The sequence below is a fragment of the Limulus polyphemus genome, unplaced genomic scaffold (genome assembly GCF_000517525.1).
Source record: "Limulus polyphemus unplaced genomic scaffold, Limulus_polyphemus-2.1.2 Scaffold1906, whole genome shotgun sequence".
NCBI classification, from domain to species: domain Eukaryota; kingdom Metazoa; phylum Arthropoda; class Merostomata; order Xiphosura; family Limulidae; genus Limulus; species Limulus polyphemus.
Window position 1 is genome coordinate 19,156 of NW_013667516.1, and position 20,744 is coordinate 39,899.

The following is a 20,744-nucleotide window of genomic DNA, read 5'->3' on the forward strand; positions in this document are numbered from 1 at the left end:
GGGGTGCCTAGATACCTCTTCTAAGTTTCACAACAGTTCCGGTCATGTGACTTTATTGTTTAATACTGTATATATATATATATATCCATGTCAGTGTAAATTACTTGTACCTGATGATGACAAAACCTTGTCAAAACGTTGTACATTTACTGTTATGTTAAACTTATATTAAAGTTTTTCTTCATTACCCATTCAAGCCGTCTCCAACCATTATTAGTCTCAAAGTGGGTTCCTCGTCATCAAATTTTAATATAATAATATGCTGGCAAACAATGATTTTTAAACATAAGGTATAATTTTATTGATAGCGGAACATGCTACATGTTATGACAGAACGTTGGTCTGTCTTCATCGGATATGATCAGTACTAAGCAATACAAGGTTTATATAATGTTACAAAGACAAAAGACACAGGGATTAAATATGACAGAAATGGTGTCAGCAGGTGAGAGGATATATGTAAAGGTCAAGTCTGATCAAATGTATGAATGGTGAATAGACTTTGCCAAATATGGCTGATGTTGCTAGAGCCATTTCCTTTATTGTAATATAAGTTACAACTGAAGCTAACATGCCAACAACAGTATGATGATATATTTTATGATCTGAAAGCTATCAGCACATATTTACAAAGCAGCAAATTTAACATACTGTAACTTTACTAAAGAAATGTTTCACCAGGTCTCACTCAGATGACATTGCAAAAACTTAATATAGTTGTATATACTGTTTTAACACTTACCATATTCTCCAAAAACAATATTATGCCAACCTTTCTTTCGAGCAAAATACTGTGTAAGTCGTATTCCAATGAAGATAATGAATAATCCAATAGAAGAATCCAAAAGAAAGCTGATTATATACCTGGCCAGATAAATATAAAGTATCAGTAAAATTTATCCTTTTATTGCTACATTTTGATATACTTCACAACTGTATAATTGAAACTACTACTTTTTTCTACATGTTTTTTTTTACATATTTACAAGAATATACAGACAAATCAGATACATACTGCATTATAATGAAAGTTCACTTTGTTTTTTCTGTTATTCTAACAACTGCATAAAGTTTAGTTTGGCAGACTTTTTATCAATGGATTAAATGAATAGCTGACATATCTAATTATAAAATATTCACTTTTCAAGAGTAAATGATATAGTTTGTTAAATATAAAGGTGAGAAAGTAGTTTACATTTTACTGTCTATGCAAATCAAGGACAGGATAAATGTATGTATTCTAATATAAGTATAAATACTAAACCTGAGCTCAAGATTCAAACATACCAAGTACAAGGATCTCCGTGGAAGAATTCTGCCAGAAACACATTGGCAAAATGAATGACTAGGGCACCCAGACCTTGTTTTGATGTATCATAAAACCTAAGGAAACAGACATAAGCATAATAGTTCTTAAATTTACATGTACATGAAACTAACAAATGCCCATTGAAACAATTCATCAGTAATTTTCCTAAAAATAGTGATAAATAAATATAAAATCTGCAGTCAACCCAGTCCCTTGAATTAGAGCATATTTACAATACGTTTGTCTAGTGGGTCATTTTATAACTACATTTTGTCATTCTGTGTGTTATTTCTAAAATAAAAATGGCATTGCATTTGCTTATAAGCAAAGGAAACTGATTGCAATGCAATGTTAGCAAAAAATTTGGGTTTTCGATGCAAATGTATCCACAAATTATGTTCTTTATTTCAAAATCTGTTAACGAATAGTAATAAAATATCATCTGAGGACAGACATTAGATTTTATAAATTATAATTCATAAGTTCTGGGACATCATGAGACTTTTTGGCCCATTAATAAAAAATTCTGACTCCTAACTTCTCTGAATAAATAGAAAACTAATAATAAATCCAACCCTGAACCCCCTAATATTCATCAACACCTTTCTTAAACTTTCTTAAGCCTCTACTATAATGAAAAACAAAACTACCTCAACTGGAGATGCATCTCACCTTTTCAGATCTTAACTTTATGCAGTGCTTAAATTGAGAGGGAACAGTGGGGAACATTATTCTTCTTGTTAACAAAAAGGATTTATTTTCCTAATCTGAAAATGTATTTCTGATAGATACTCACATCCTGACACAAATGCTACTTCCCTTGCACATCTGCCCATGATATTTGCATGCCACTTGCCTGGAAATAACCCCCACCTAAATTAATGGGCTTAACATGAGCTGCACATATGCATAATGATGTCATCATGCAACAATAACCCTCCACCAATAGCAAGGCAACACAACCTCCATGCACAGAACTCCTTCTATGCACTTGGACTGGTGATAACCTCATGCTTAGATGAGGCAAGAAAAAAAAAAAGATTCCCTAGAAATAAGGGGAATGTGTGTGGAGGTACACATCTATTGGAAATACATTATCAGATTAGAAAAATGTTAAATTCTGAGATGATAAATCACCTCTTCATACAAAAACACTTTAATCCCAGTTGAATTGGTTGAGAAGCCAGTAAAAAAAAAATGGAATATGACACCCAATGGTAGGGGTTCCATAGGGGCACACCATAGAATGAGCTCCTCCTTGATGGTTGATGTAAGAGACAGCCATGGAAATGTCGGAGTGGATTATAACAAATTGATGCACCAATAGGGAGCACTGGAAGAGTGCGGGGAGGATGGGTGGGAAGTACCAATCGGAAATTATAACTTCCGATACGGTACTTCCCTCTTCTCACAAGACAAGCTGGAATCCAACATTGATGAGGAGGCACCGGTGCAAGGAAAGAACAAAAATACCCCCTTAAAGTGTCAGAAGTATACCTCCATAGATGACAGAGGCAGATCGGAAAATCTGAAGAGGGGAATCACACCACTTCTGATCAGGTATCCTCTTCACCCATCTGTAAAGAGTGGAGAAAAAGGAAGGAAGAAGAGAGGAGCACATCCAAGTGGGAGAGAATTGAGGGAGAATAATTATCCAAATTCTTAATTAGATATAAGCAAGCCAATCCCACCAAGCAGGAAAGTGGGTAAACAAAGGAAAAGCCCCATGGTGTAGAATGGCTAGAGCATGATGGACCATACTCGGTAAGTCAACTACATCCAAAACCAATGTCCGTGGGAACAGACATCCACATGGGTGTAGGATGAGCATCATACCATTTTCACCTTAAGCCTCAAAGATTAGAGGGAATCTAAAACCATTCCAACCCTAGGGCATGAAATGTTATTTGAGGAAGATCTTGATCAGGGAACCTGACATCTGGTATCGAAAGAAAGTCTATGTAAACAAAATCTACTCACCCAATAGCAAAACAGACTGGAACCATCCGATAAACAATAACATCCTTTGACAAAGATACAAAAGGGATAGCAAAGGACAGAACTGGAACAAGTCCCCTTACCACGGCCGTGACCCACAAAAAAGGGGAGCATAATTAAGGGAGGAAGATAGACAACCTTGAGCATGCATGAGGACTTATGTTGATTGGTTCACTCTAAATCCAAAACCCAGCTGTGGGGTACTGATATCTGAACAGGGGTAGGAAGAGGGCTCCCAATCATTGGGGTGAACTGCACTTCGAAATCTCAATCCATGATAATTGTATAATGCACATTGAAGGATAGCATGTCATCTACACCAGCAGAAAACCACCACCCTACTCTGTACTAAATGGTATTGTCTGTTTTGTATGGAACACATTCAGCAGGGTGCCTCTATGGTTGACCACCCTAGTGGTTTAGAACTGGTAAGTGGTAAGGACTCCCACACTCCACTTTAAGAAAGGGGGTGAAAATGCATAGGAGAGTCCAGAGGAATGTCATCACCTAAGACAGTGCAATGGGTGATCACGAAACCCTATTTTGAAAAGCCGACCATCCCGATTTATTCAATCAAAGCATGGAAGGGACGAGCAGCTATCCCCTTCTGCTTCACCCAGTAAGTCCATGGGTGGTACGGTCTGGAACATACTAGTTTATTAAGTAAACATTGCGAGGTTATTCACCTTCAAGCAATCTTGTGAAACACCCCATCTCAATGGTGAGCAATGTGAAGCCATGGAATGGAAAGTGCAAGTCAACATGGCTGTACAGTGCAGATTTGGAATTGTAGAAAACCTGGCCAGGCACCATGTCTGGATGTCTGTAATGAAAGTATGAAGGATGAGCCCCTGAACCAAAAGAAAGCATTAATATAAACTTACCCAGTCTTAGAGTCACACCAAAGCTTGAAGAATGGCCACAGGTGTAAGGCAAAAACCAGAGGAAGTAAAAACTGTGATATGATGTAAAGAATGGGAGATGAATGTGTTAGGTGTGGTCCACATGCCCAATTGCAGGATTTCCTCCAATGGCCAATGAAGACAAGAAGTGAGGGAAAAGGTGAGGTGTTGAATTTGATGAGAAGTAACTCTGAACAAATTCTTGTGGGAAGGGAACAATGAGGAATAAGCCAACTGGATCAAACGATTATCCCAATTGGTGAGGATAGAAGGGGATACATCAATAGATGAAGAAAACTGCCATGGGATAAAGAGTCTGGAATGGGAACCACGGAAGGAAGCTGTGCAGGCAATATAGCAATAAAGGGCATGTACCGGACATAGAAGTCTATCCATATCAGGATGAGAGCAGAGATAAGAGATAGAGGGAAGGGAAATAGGCAAAAAGGAGTTATCCTCATGAGCCGCCGAGGTTCTCAGGAGGAAGAACGATACAGATAAAGGAGAAGATAGGTAGCATGGTAAAGTGTGCATGTAACATTGATGGCGAACAAGTTAGACCATCAATGACCACAGGCCAAGAGGAGAAGAAAATAAGCTTTAAGGGAAAGGTGAAACAGAACAAGAGGAAAGAGATTCAAACAGAGGTAAAGTAAGGGAATAGAAGACCACATTAACATCCCAGTCTGAAAGTGTAGGTCATCAGGGAGGATGACAAATCCTTAACATAGTAACAGTAACAGGAAAGATGAAAGGTATGGAACAAGGCTGCACGATAACCCAAAATCAAAGAGACCAAAACCCCTGGTCCCTGCAGTTCACGCCTGGCTTTTTTCCGGTCCTTAACAAGGAGATCGTTTTTTTCCTGTTGCATAGCTTTCCATTTGGTTCAGTCCATACATCATTCTTCCATGGAGGTATATTAATGGAAGTGGAAATTCTTTCACATGTGGTCACATGCTCATGGATTTCCAGCTGCACGACCTACTGTGGCTGGTGTGTCCAAGTTTCTGATGTTGCTCTTTATGTAGAACTGGTGACTGAGGTTGACGAAGGAGGGCAGGGAATAAGAGAAGGGACCTGAAGAGTATGACTGGCCAACTCCAGTTCAGAATGGGTTAGAAAAAGCCAGTTGTCCATATAAGAATGGAAATGCAACCGCAGGGCATAAAGATGAAGAGCAAAAGCTCTGACCACCCAACAGAAAATGTTAGGTGCAGAAGCATGACCGAAGGGTAGGGTGCAAAACTGGTAAACCACCCCATGATGGACGAACTGAAGATATGGATGAGACTGTGCTGAGATGAGAATATGCAGGTAAGCATTGGCGACATCCATCTTGGTCATCCATAAACCTGGAAAAAATGCCCACTGGAGGGTGAGATAGGACTCCATGGGGAAATGGGGAAGGTGAACAAAGCAATTGAGACAGGACAAATCAATGACAAGCCTCCAGTCCCCAGGTTTCTTGGGAACAACAAATAATCTGGAGTAAAAACCCAGTGAATGATGGGGAACAGGTTTGATAGCCTGTTGAATGAGGAGGTCATGTACCACCTCTGACAGATGCTGACAAACAACAGGATCCTGAGGTGGAGGGAAGGAAACAAGTACAGGAGACAAGGGAGGCATGGCAAGAAATGGGATCTCAAATTCTTTCAACAAAATTTGAAGAACCCAAACATCAGTGAAGAAAGGGCACCACTGATGGAGAAAGGCCTCAAGTCGAGCTCCCACTGGATCAGAGTCCACCAGATAGTCACCAGTACCATCGGCAACGTGAATCGTCAAGGAAAATGACAAGCTGTGGTACCTCGAGAAAGGGGGACAGGTGAGGGTTGGGAAGGTTAAAGACAGGAAACCATAAAGGGTACCACACTTGGCTCTGACTGAGATAAATGGACTACCAGATGGGAAAGGGTAGACTGTTGTTGGACTCATGTCACCCGAGATTCTAAAGATTCTGGGATCATATCAAAGACAAAACGCTATAAAAAAAATGGGCCATACGTAAATCCCAGAGATAAGGTGTAGGTAAACAAGCCCTTGATAAGACAGCATCTCGGCCCAGAAGGTACCAACAACAGAGAAACAATGCATGTAAAGTCAGAGCCGAATATGATAAACAAGCCAACATGGAGGCAAGGAGGGAGAGGATGTCCCTAGAAAACCACTCAGGATTTCTATCAAGAGCCTCAGATAGGAGATGAATAGTGAAATAGATACTGTAAAAGAGTAATGAGGGTAAGACATAGGCAAGAAAATTGGGCATAGGTCAAACTGATAGGAGATTTGGGGCCCACCCCCAAATGGGTAAAACAGAACTCAACAGGGATAAAACACCACATATCTGAGAAATAACATCCCAAAAACCGTGGAAGGCTGAACTGAATCCTCAGGAAAGTTATGGGAAGGAAGGCAAAATCAGACGGTGGAAACAGGGGCGATCAAAGTCCTCGTCAGCTTGAACACGTTCAACATGTTCAGGAGGATGTGGGGCAATAACAGGAAACAGAGGTTGACCCATGTAACATTCAATCTCTCCACGAATAAATGTTGATAAATCTCCCATTGGGTCATCAGCACCTGAGGCCTGAGATAATGTACCTGTTAAAATTGAGACTTCCGAAGTGGTGACAGTGACTTCGGAATTCATGATTCGAGAGTCGAAAGAAAAGGCAAATGTAAAAAAAGGTGACTATAATGAGTTAGAATTAACGTAAATCGAAAGAAAAATTGGGTAGTTTATAAAGTATAACCACTTCAAGAAGAAACTGTATCTCAAACTGTTTAAATCAAGAAAAAAATAAAAACACATCCAAACACAAGTGCTGCCAAACGAGAAGTGATAGTTTAGTAGAGGTGCATAGAGGGAGTCACCTGCATCACATGAGTATACTATGCTCTTTTTGGCAGAGAGGTGATGCATGATGATTTACATGAGACACATGTTGGAATCACTTCATTCCAATAGGGAAGAGTGGAAGGCTTGTGGCACGCGTAAAGAAAAAATTTGCATATAGAGGGCAACAATATATAAGAATTTATAATCTTGTGAGTGGAGGGAAGTACTGTATCAAAAAAAAGATTTCTACCGTATTAAACTAAAAATGTGATAACTTAATAACACAAAAGGAAAAAGAACTGTAAGATAGCTTTTCACAATTTTAAATAAACCTACAAAAAAAATTATTCACTTTCAAGAAATTGCCAGAGTGAGAACTAAAACATTAGGAAGATGAGCTCTAATAACATAAATCAATACTAAAATTCATTTTCTACACAGTAACTGTACATGAAAAGAAAAAACTTAAGTTACAAGAAATTATTTAAAAAACAAAAACTTTTCAAATTATATCAGTATTCAATCCAGAAGAATTTATGGAAAATATTTAGTTATTTATGAAAAAATTCTGCAAAAACAGCTCACCAAATAATCCAAGGTCTCCTCTGCTTTGTAGGTTCACAAAATCGTTTCACTGGAATAAAAATTGTGTATGTACTACTAATAGCAACACTCAGTGTACAGTGAAATCAACTGAATAACCTCTGTTCAGAAGTTAATATTTTTATTAGATGTACTTTTTAAAACATTTACATGTACCATACAATATTATCAAAAATTTCGAAACACTAACTACATACACATGTAAAACTTCATAATACCAGTAGCAGTACTGAAAAGTTTGCATCTTGTACAATTTCTTGACTTTGGGGAAATTACTGATGAATGGAAGGTTACCAATGTGATCCTCCTTTTAAGAAATATCACTGGATAATTATGAAAAATTATAGCCTTACAAGTTTGCCTTCTGTTAGCATGGCCTTGGATGCTACTGTCAGCTATCACTAAAAAAATCATTTGAAAATCAGCACTCACACATCCATACAGAACAAGAACAGAAAGAGTTGATATGCAATGAGAGCAAGAAATTCACATGACTAGCACAGAAAGTTATTGAAAACAATTACTTGTTTTGCTTGTATTCAACTAAAGTTGTACAAATGTTCCACTGTCACAAGAATGCCTTCGTCATGATCATTATGTGGAAAGGTAAACAGGTGAAACAGATTGAAGCCAAAGGTATATAAAAATGAAGTATTATGAAATTTCCTAATGCAGAGTATAAAAATAAAATGTACTCATGATAATAGGAAATTTTTGTTTCTTTAGGCTAAAAATTTCCTCCACTTCATGAGAAATTTCCTTTTCAAAAGGTGCAATTCTAGTCAAATTGTCCTAATCCTAATTATTTTATTTTTTACCTATTTTATGGTGGGATTTATTATCATTTTTCTTTGTGGTTTTTCCAGTGTTACTCAACCAGCATTTACTAATAAGTTTGGAAAAAAGACAGTGAAGGAGTTTTGTTCAAGATAATTTCAAACATGAGGAAATTTGCTACTCTTCACCCCCGATAATGTGAATACATAGTATAGATTCAAGGTAATATTATATTAAACCACATGTAGTAAAGTAATATGTAATAGAAGTTGAAGATATTGTTTTTTCATATAGCAAAAATATTATATGTATTAATGTACTAATATTCTATATGCTGGAGATAGTACTGTTGTAAGTTACATTTTCAATGTTAAAATTTAGATGTTAGCTAAAGGGTGGATCATTTTAGATTCAATGAAGCCCTAGAATATATGGGAATATTAGTTGTCAAAAGAATTTGCAAAGTGTCTAAAAACAAGTCTACAAATGTAAATATGAGTAGACAGTTAGTTCAGGGATGGGGAATAGTCTATTGAAGCTAGCAGTTAATCAGTCCATTTTGTTTTCTGTTGGATAAGTGTTAGTTATCACATATATTTAGTTACTTGATCAATCAGTTGTAAACTGTACATAGTCAAAGAGGAAGGGCAAAAGGTGTAGGCAATGAAAGGAGTGAGTCTCTGAGCTGAGGCATAGGAACAGACAAAAGACAGAAAGATAGAGTAGGGTGACATCAGGATGAAAAATGACTGATCGCAGTGGACAGAGGAATGAACAGAACAGAGAAAGGGGCAGGGTCTGTTGCTCCATGTAGGGCCAGGGCAGAGGGAACTATGTCGGAACTGCTTAATCTGGAGCAACCAACAGAACACAAGGAGGGGTCTAGATAAGAGAAAATATCCAGAAGAGGAGGAGTCTGAATGGAGGGTAGGCATATAGGGACGAGCCCCTGAGCTGAGACACATGACTGGACAAAAGTCACTCTGAAAGAAGGAGTGTGGAGATGTCTGGATGAAAAAATGTCAGATTGGGGATGACTGAGGAGTGGACAGGACAGAGAAAATGATAAGGTGTGTTGCTCCAGTAAGGGCCAGAGACGAGGGAACCACATTTGAGTGGCCAATATAAAAGAACCAGCAGAACACAACAAGGTTTGGTCTGGAAAAAGGAAAATACCCAGAAGATAAGTCAAATTGGAGGGTAGGCATATAGGTGAAGACCCCTCCAATCTTGACTGAAAGCATCTATCTCAACAGCTGAAGGGTGAGAAACTGAAGACTAAAAAGAAGAAAGTGCAACATACCAGTGAATGAGAGAAACATACAAATATGCAGTGTTCCCTGCATACCCACAGAAAAACATGAGGATGAAGAGTCCACTCTGTGGAGAACCTGGTAGGGACGTGATAAGAGATCAGCCACAAGAATCAGAACTAGGGGAACAGGATCCACCAGAATAGTCATGTCAAGGTCATTGGCCAAATACATGAAATCCAGAGAATGACCAGACAGAGATTGGTACATGGTTCCCCCTTTCTAGGTGATAAAGCTGATGATAGTGGAATTTCAGAAAGAACTAAACCTTTCTCCCCTACAGGAAAGGGAGGAAAGGATAGAGAGCTCTATGAACTGCCAAGATACCAACATATGGACATGGAGAGTAGACTCCTCGACTGACCACCAACACAAAAATTCAGGGGAAACGAGGAAATTGGGATGGTCCAAGGGATAGTGAGGGAAGTTCCACTGGTTGAGAAGTATTCAATGAAGGGAATGCATGGATATCTGACCTAAGGGAATGAGCACTTCCAAGGAAGACCACATCCCAAAATATAGAGAACCTCATGGACATAGAGAGGAGAAGGGATGGCAAACATGCCTATCTGTTCGAAATCATGGAGCCAAAAAAGGAAGTGAAGAGAACCCCCAACTGAATAAGATATTGTGAGGGGAAGTACAAGACTTCTCAAACCAGAAAAGAAACCCACCTGAGAAGATTCCTGAAGAAGGAAGTGGGCGTGACTGACCAGGCACAAGAAGAGGCAAGCCAAAACCTATCATCCATGAAATGTGAGTCTGAAGACCCAATGAGTGAATATGACATGCAAAAGCATACCACTCCACAAAACACACATACAGAGCTGAAGAAAGACAGTCTGTGAGTGCCCAGAACAGAAAGGCAAAACTCACTGAGAGGAACTGAAGAAAAGAATATGACACTGGGGCATAAAAACCCTTCAAAGTGAGAGGTAGGACTTCATGGTGAAGCAAGGTGACTGCAGATAAGTATACAGCCAGGACAGGTCAAGAAAGGGACTTTAAATTCCTGTGTATAGGGAGACAAAGAAGGATGACAGTAGACTCCTGGTTGAGTGGGCTCCACACATTAGCTAACTCCATTGGGTAGTAGGACACAAACAGACTGAGCAAGATGAAAGGACAAGGTACGATCCAGATGTGGAGGGGAGGAGATATGAAAATTGAGAAGAGGGGGAGCAAAATGGAAGTCAGAAACTCTCATAGAGAACCCGTAACAAGAATGGAACTGTCAAAGTGTAGCCAAAAAGACACAAACTAAAGAAATTGAAGAAAGTACATAAAACTAATGAACTAACAAAAACTTAGAAGCGTGTAGTCTACAAAGAGTGTAAAAGTAACACACCTGCAAAACTAAGAAAATCAACGTAAAACATCAAACAATAAGTAACACCTAAAGTACAAAACCACAAAAGAGACTGAGAAGATAAACATCCTTTAAACATAGAATGTAGAAGTTGACTCAAAGAAACTATAAGACATAGGATATGAAAAGAAAATTTACCCTAAAGAACATGAGAATAAAAAGGCACCCAGTTAACAAAAACAAAGATTGACTAAAAGCTTATCCCCCAATTAGATGTGACTGGTAATAAAAGTACAAAAAAAGAAACTTACAACTAAATAACATTAACAGTAAAAAAATGTAAAATATTAAACCAAATATTAAACTTACAACTAAATAACATTAACATTAAAAAAATGTAAAATATTAAACCAAATTAATGCAAAAAACAAACTCTAAACACAAGTTGTAAACTAAAGTAACATATATGGTAAAAGAAGTGTAAAATTCGAACTTACACAACACTGTAATAAAAATAAACTCACTGAACATGCATATATATCTACAGGAAGTGAGAAATACATACTGAAAAACTTACCACAGATTTCCTGAGAAAAAGAACAATACCTATCTTGAAATGAAAAAATTGATGGCTGATTGTAAGACAAACTCCCTGCAAATGAAAGTCTGTGCTTCCTTAGCAGACATCGTGAAACCTGAGACTGAGGCCTAGTGTTATAACTGCTGTTTACTTATGGCAGGAAAATTATCAACCATCATAATAAAAAACTGAATTCATATGAACAAAATAGAATTCTGGAAACAGAAACATCTCAAAAACAAACAAGTACAAACTTGAACTTGATATTAATTGGTGATCAAGCACGATCAAAAATTGTGCAGGCACATGAAGAACGTAAAACACATGTCTATACACGAGAATGCCAAGGGTAGAGGGAGCTATCTGCACTAATATATATGGCGCAATGGGATTGGTGGAGGGGTGGTCACATGATCAGCACATGTTGCTGCAATGACACAAAAAATATAGGGATATAAAAGACTAGTGTGCTTTTAAAAAGTTTACCAGTGCCTAGAGGGCAAGTGAAAGTTGAGATAGGTATGGGGGAGAGGAGGTGGTACCATTTCAGAAATTAGTTTCATGAAGAGATAAGGTGCCTCTGGTCACCACCATTAACATAGCTGAAGAAAATGCTTGAAGAGGAATGAATGCTTCAGGAATTCTTTATGTGTTTGTATTAGCAATCACTGTTTGAAATAGCACAAAAATAAATGCAGTGGGTAGAGAAGGTTTGTTTTGTTTTGAATTTTGTACGAAGCTACATGAGGGCTATCTGCGCTAGCCTTCTCCACCCACCACCAACTCTTGGGCTACTCTTTTACCAACAAATAGTGAGATTGATTGTTATATTATAATGCCCCCATGGCTGAAATAACGAGCATGTTTGGTGGGACGGGGATTCAAACTCACGACCCTCAGATCGCAAGTCAAGCACCCTAACCACCTCGCCATGCCGGGCAGAGAAGAAGGAAGTTGCAATAAGGTGGATGGATTGAATGTGTGAAGACAAAAGTAATGTAGCACTAAATAAAGAAAAGCAGTTGATCAAAGTGACTAGAAACTCTAAAAGCACAAAAAAAACATGTCTGAACACAGACAGTGCTAAGAAAAAATGAGCCTATGATCATGTGTTAGTGCTCACAGGGATTACTGTGCATGGAGGTTGTGTCATCCTCCTACTGGTAGAGGGCTACATTATAATGATGATTATGTCATAGACTGAATCAATGCACATAGACATGTGTAGGAGTAGGACTTTGTTCAAGGCATGTGTCATGCACAAATATCCCTGTGTATGCCATTTCCATTTGCATGTAAAGTAATAGCTCTTAGTGGTGCAGAGTTAAGTAATATCTCTGAAATAAATTCTTAAATGCAAAAGTTAAACTAGCCACACCTCTTTCTGCATCAACTCTAGAGTTCCAACCTAAAACACCATCTATGTACTACAAAATATGGAATACGAGAACTTATTTGGTCTACAACTATCACCACTACTGCTTGCAGCTTAAACAGAATGCAGTATATAAATATGGCTCTTTACTACAGCTTCTATACTGGCTTTGAAGGCATTTGGAAGCAATTAATTTTAAAATGTCACTGTACTATGTTCTGTCGTTGGGCAGATTCTTTTGAATCATTTAGTGAAAATGCAAAGTCCAGCCCTCATGATAACAACAAATTAATTTATTTCTTCAATTATTTTTTACAGCCACATTCACTTGTAGGCCTAATTTCACTGCTGTGTCACCTGTTACTGCCGGCCCTTTCTGACCTACTCCAGCAATGATATACCAAATCAAATTCCAGAATTTAGCTGGCCGGTTCAACACAAGTCTATTGAGAAATCAATGGACTATAACATGAACGTAACACGAGAGTCATACTAGACTCAGTCGAAATTATTTTCTGAGTGAACAGCTGAAAGTTCACATTTTCCTATATTGAAAATGTATTTCTGATAATACATACCTTCTCTTACAATTTAGCTTTATTCTGATGAAAGGATCTCTTCTTTGCCCATCTAAGCCTTGGTATGAATTCTACTTCATTTGCTCCAGTCTTTATACCCCACTATATAGCCCCTAGCAATTTTAAACTTGCGGCTTTCTTCACCTACATCAATGCACACCCTATACCCAATCCGTATATTAGTTCCCTGTTATTCTTTCTTATTCACTTTTTCGAGACTGGCAGGATTATCAGACTCAAACACCAGCTAACGTGGGGAGGAAGGGTGGAATAGTGTGAAAGAAGTTAGGTATTAATGGAAGTTAACATTTTCCTAAACTGAAAATGTATTTCCAATAGATACCTCTTCTCACAAAATAGCTTTTCTTGATTAGTACTGCCCTCTATCAGCACAAATTTCAATGCTCACCATTAGCCTTCCACCTCCCGCTTCTGCATATCCCCATGTAAATTATTATGCAGCAGCTCTCCATCAACAGGATGGTGACACAACCCCTATTGAAACCAATGCCTCATCCACAGTTGCACTCATTAATCCCTCTGAGACTAAATAAAAGACCTACACCACATTTCACCATAAGTGGGGAGCTGGGTGAGACCTGTGAGAGGAGATATCTATCGGAAATACATTTTCAGTTTAGAAAAATGTTAAATTCCGATACTATATCTTACCTCTGCTCATAAAATAGCTAAAACCCTACACTGAACTGGTAGAGAAAATGTCCCCCCTTTAGCAAGCACCCAAAGAGAGCCCAGGAGATGTGGAAATAAAAAAGAAAATATCACGCCTCAGCAAGAGACTGCACCACATCTGATCCAGGTATATTCTTTGCTCTATTATGACTGTATCATGAACATAAAAGGCAGAAAAACATGGACAAATCCCATATTAGGTATTACTGATTAATGAGACCCCTGGGTATCGAGTGGCTAGGGCATGACAGACTGTAGTGGTAGTTCAACCTCATCCAACACCTGGCAGTATCTGTAATTGTACATCAGTTCCACTGTAGGCTGAAGATCACCTACCTCAAACTGGGAATTGGTAGGGAAGATGAGCTTGCATACCAAAATCTGTCTTCACTTGCATGCATTTCCAACCAACACCTGATCCACCATGAACCAGCAGATGGTAAAAAAAGGATAGCTCATAAAGGATGACATCTCCAATCCAAAACCTGGTGGCATGGGATATGGTTTTTCCAGTTCACTGTAGGAGGAAGATACCCAGCCATATACAAGTTGGAATACATGTGCTGCATCCAGCTACAACCAATGCCAGATCCACCATGAACCATCATCCAGCAAATGGTAAGAGGAGGGACTGCAAACTTAGATGTATCTCCAGTCCAAAACCTGGTGGCAGTGGATATTTTTCATCCAGTCCACAGGAGGAGCAGGGATACTGACAGCAACACGAGGACTTACTTAGCCGGACCATCTCAAACCCACACCTGACCCCTCAAAACCATATCCTGAGGATGATAGGTAGGAGGGACATCTTAGCCTGAGGAAAAAAACTGCAATCTATCTATCTATCTATATATATAGTTGTGACATGGTGGAGTGCTTTAACCAAAACCTGGTAGTAGCTGGAACATCATCAATATTTGATTCTAATTGTGACTGAGCCATCTCAAACAGTCACCAGACCCACTGGGAATATACATTCTGAGAATGGTAGAAAGGAAGAAAGCCAAAGTTGGAAAAGTAATCTACTGTAGATATTAACCCTCTCTCTCCGGGTACCCTTTACTGCGCATGACACAAGGTTTTAGTGTCTTGCATTCAAAATTTTATTCAACTACTTTTTGTTTATGTCATACCAATTAGAATAGCATAAAATCTCAGCTAATAATCCATATTTTAATTGTATACAAGGTTTAAGTTGTTAATTCTACAAGGAAATATATTCAAAATTCCTGAATTTTCACTAGTGTGACCCATGTGACACATTTTGTCTTAGCATGTCATCATCCCTATTTTATCCATCACCCCCCCTCGAAAATGTATGAACTTAAATGTAAAATACTCTCTATATTGCAAACAAGTTTATTTTTACATTAATCCATTAATCATAGTACAGTTAGAATAGTATTTCCATTTGAACATTATTTATAAACATAGGCCTACAAATTACAATAGTGTAAAAACTTGTTGAAATGCTAAGGAAGAAATAAACTGATTTGTTGTTATTATTATTATTATTATTATGTGAACTGGACTTTGAATTATTTTCATCAAATGATTTAAAATAATTTCCCCAACTAAAGAACAATGTTACAACAATGTTATAAAGCACGTTTTCAAGGACAGCGACAAAAACAACCATTGTAAAGTTTAGAGGGATCATCACTATATCATAAAATCTGTTTTATGTTTAGAAAGTGAATGATTCCATGAGAACATGTTATTTTGTTATACACTACCAGTGATGTAAGTGCATACAACCTACTCACTATCAATATGTTCAGGAATTCTTTCACTCAAGCTCCTAAAAACACTATTTTCAGTAATATTCTATGCAAAGGTTAATCTATAATATTATGTTGCATTTGTGAATATAGATATATATCTATACATACACTTATACATGCAACTATCTGAAGCCTTCACAGCTGAACCACTTGTATTATCCACAGATTAAAGTTATAAACAGCTGCAAGGCATTAATCCAACAACTGTTACTTTTGTTCATTATCTTTCACACAACTTGAAATTGCTGAGCACTGCCACCCATTTAGTAAACCATCCAAACTTGCATCAATTCTCACTCCTATGATCACTTAATCCCTCTTCCACTTTCTAATGTAGTTAAGATAATACAATAACCCGCACAGTACATCTTTATCATGCATCTTTTTTAAAACAGTTTCTGAAAGTGCAGATTAGACATTTCTCAAATGTGTATCCCATGAAATATATGTATCCTTATTCTTACATTTATTTTTACCCATGATTACAATTTTTTTTTATATTATTATTTTCATTCTACATCAAAAACTGCATCCAATAAAGCATGTGAATAAACCTTATTATTGTACCTCCTGCTTGAAGTTTACATTTTCAGTCAATCAGAAGAAAAAATATATTTTTTGTCATATAAAAGCACACAACATTGTTACTAATCAAATACAGTTAAACAAATATGGCATTTTATTAATAAATAAACAGACACACCAAGTAAAGTGCTGTATAAAATTGTAGCAGATATCAGATTAGTTGGTGACACAGTTAATTGTGATAATGTAAAATGCTTTTCTAATATTACAGCAGAAATATCTCTAATGCACTTGTGTATGTGCAGAGTAAATACTGTGTAATGTACTTCAATATAGGTTTGACAGTCTTCAGTTACTTTCACATACAAACATCAAATCTCTCATAATCTACATCAGCATTTCCCAAACTTTATTGGCCACGGAACACTTTTCAGCTGAGAAAAAGCTTACGGAATACCAGATACATGAAATATCGATGTAGAGGGTATGTTGCGTGTTCAAATTACATATTAATGAATTTTTACATTTTTATGCTTATAATATACTTTAGGTACAAACCTCTCCACCAAGATATTATGTAGAATTGATACGGTATCTTCTATAATTCTTCTTCAATGCGAAATCGATATTATCTAATTCTAATACATAGGAAAATATTTCATAATAAGTTATGATAGTACAAAAAGTTTTAAATATTTTATTAAAATTTAAAATCATGATTTTCTCACAGTGCACCTATTAATCTTGGACGGAACACCAGTGTACCGTGGAACATGATTTGGGAAACGCTGATCTACATATACATTAGTTTGTAAAAAAAAAAGTAGCTATTTGCAAGCACTTGAAATAACTGATTTAATTATTTTAATTACAAAAAGAAACACCAAGTGAAAGCTACTGCATTATTTTCCATTTATTACATCTTTACTTTCCTGGATTATGATTTGTATATGCTTTCTCCTAAACATACAAAAATCATTCTTGTCTTTGAAATTATGACTTTTTTAATCAAAGGAGAAAAGTAATTTTATATCAAACATGATATAGGGTTCTCCACACAATTTATGAAATGTATGTGAAACTGGGGGATTAGTCATTTTTGCTAAATGATTAATTGACAATCCCATTAATTTATTACAATCAATTTATGGCTTAGTACAGTGTTCCTTCAATCATGAATGTACAAGAAAAAAAAAAAGTTTGGCAATAGATGCTGTCAGCCAGTTACCATCCCCCTAGTCAGCAGTTAAACATTAGTGACAGTAACTTTTCTATAACAAAGACAGGCTAACCCATTTTCTACTACCACTACACATAACCCATTTTCCTGTAACAAATCCTTGTCTCTATTATATTCATTCAATCTCCTCTTAAGCTCCTTCAACATTGCAGCTTTTATCACACCTATCAGCAAAATATTCCACAAGTTGACCATCCTATTAGGAAAACAACCCATGGATTCATTAAAAAGTATCTTGCCTTAATAAACTGTTTATTTTTTCAGAGGATGTTACATGGATGATGGAAAGAGTGTGGATTTGATGTATGTTTTGATGAACATTTTTGATAAGGCACCATACACAAAATAAGCTAAGAAAATCACAGTGGTGCTTTGGAAAAAGAAGACTACTGTAGTTAACTGGACTGTAATGATTGTTTTTGTCTTTTCTTATTTATATTAACAATATTCTTAGGAGAATAATTAGTAAACTGGTAAAGCTTGCTGAAGAAATTAAAGGGTTGGGTATTTCTAATTATATTGAGGATGTTGAAGAATCACAGATTAAATTGAATTAAATGATAAATTGGAAAAACAGGTGGCAAACATTCTTTAGTTGTAGTAAATGCAAGGTAATGCATTTGGGTTCTCATAATTTGGGTCACATGTTTAATACACATGGTTTGTACAAACAAAACAGAGGGTGCTACAATAGCGTGTGGTCTACACAGATACAATCATCATCACTGTTTTAAGTTTCATTTATTTGCAATTGGCATCATTAATTATAAATAACACTTTTAAACTAATAAAGTACAAAATACCATTACCTAATGTTTTGGGGGCAAATATAATTGGAATAAAATAAATTCCAACAATCAAAACTGGCACAATTATGACCTAAATCTAAGATACTCTTTTGGAAGACACAACTTGTTAAATTATTATTATTTGCTGAACAAAAAATGTGGACAGATATAAATTATTTGGGAAGAAATTATGTTTTAGTGAATCATTAAAACTGTGATTATGATAGTATCTGTGTAGACCACACACTATAGTGTAAATATATTTGTTGACCTAACGCTATAGTAGCACCAGACAGAGACACCTGCTTGAAGATGCCCCATTTTATCCAAATGTTAAATGAACTAGATCCTCAGCTTACTAATTAATTTATGATTCTAATGACCTCAAATACATTGCCAAACAGCATGGGAAAGAAGAATGACTTAACTAACTTTCAAACAGGACAGACTGTAAGAGGCCAATTAATGGGTATTTAAGCAATCCAAATTGCATAACCTTTTGGCTTTGTAAAAGGAACAAGTTCGAAGGTTATTACAACATTGCATGTGTTCTGTAAGTGTCATCAGATAAATTTAACACTGGTTGAAAGATCATCATGAGTGAATGAGACTGTAATGCCTTATATTACACTGTCTTCAAAATTTAATCTAATTCCTCAACATATTTTTTAGGAACTTGCAGATGCCCAATGCTACCAAAAATAACTGAAGCAGTTCTAACAGCTAAAATTGGAGCCACATGTTACTAAGCTGCTTCCACTAGGTTTTTTTTTATTATTTTTTGTCCAACCATTATAAATACCCACTAAACAGTGACTGAAGAAACTGATTTTCACATAGAGGTAGAATTTTTTAGCTTGAAACCATTGCAAATGCAGTTTCTTCTACTTATATTGTCTATTGACCTGTAGATTATTTGAATGGTTTGTACTAAGATGCCAAACAAACTACTATCTCACCAGGAGTTTAATCTGCTCTGGGATATACAGAAAGTTAATGCAATCTACAAACCAATGCCATGTTAAATAACCTAACATGGCAAATGATAATTATTAAAGGCCAATTAACAGACAGACATTTTGGATTATAAATGAACCTTCTGTTAGTCTGTGGCAATACGAGTTATGTCAATATGCAATAAAGTCTTCCTTTCAAGTATACTATCTTTATTTCATGGGGGAGAGGGGGGTTCCCAGGCTTTTTGCCCACACTGTACATATGAAATTGACCTTTTCTTATAAATGCTCTGGTATTTAAAAAAACAAAAACAAAATTCAGCAACAAATGAATACTTATTTTTTATTAGCACCCAAAAAGTAGGTGGAGATTTTTTCAGCACCCCAAAAATGTTGATGACTGGGTTATGTAGCACTTATAAAAAAAGAAAAAAGTTAGTTACATGCACTTATGTAAGTGACAACATTTGTTTTTTTGTTGTTGTTGTTTCTTTGGATCTAATGACTCCTGTCAACTTGCTCTTTCTTAAGTTCTTAAATATTTTAAGGAAATATTGGAAATCTCATTTATTATCTTTACAAAATTACCTATAAACAATATTTAAAAAAATATTTTTAGGAAATTTTGGACATGACTTGCAGACTCTATTTTCAGCAATACTGACCTAAATGAAAAATGTAGTTTTGTGTTTCACTGTAAAATATTATAAATAAGCATTCATAAATTCACTACTTATGACAATTAAATAATGTTACAATACGTCACAAATGTCATGTTATGGTTCTTTGTCACTTTATTTTATGCTTATCACTTAATATTCAAAGAGTTTTTACTAGGTTCCTGCTTTTTGTATTATCATAATTATTGTAAGAATATGTAATTCACTGTCAACTAGTATAATATAATTGCATAATGACTATTACTTACTTATTGAAGTTATTCAGTTATTGTATCTAATATATTACTTAATACTTTGAATATACATTATAAAAGGTCATGCATGTATTATAATAAAGTCTGCTCATTTTACCCTCCTCAATAATATATTACTTTAGAAATAGTACCAAATATTTCGTATGTTAAAAACCCTCACTCTAAGATAAGTGCTAAAGTAGATAAACCAAATTCACAAAGACATAAGAATGATCAGAATGTGTATTACTATTAC

General features: G+C 36.3%; 1 protein-coding gene across 1 annotated transcript in view; it reads right to left on the minus strand.

The window, feature by feature from the left end:
- Positions 1–20,744, minus strand: part of LOC106465316 (store-operated calcium entry regulator STIMATE-like) — a 34,428-nt gene that overhangs the window by 12,054 nt on the left and 1,630 nt on the right. The window contains exons 2-4 of the mRNA XM_013925525.2: positions 7,640–7,688; positions 1,288–1,383; positions 743–864 (exon numbers count right to left, since the gene is read on the minus strand). Of these exons, the coding sequence (XP_013780979.1) occupies positions 743–864; positions 1,288–1,383; positions 7,640–7,688 (267 nt within the window). The remainder of the gene's footprint in view (positions 1–742; positions 865–1,287; positions 1,384–7,639; positions 7,689–20,744) is intronic.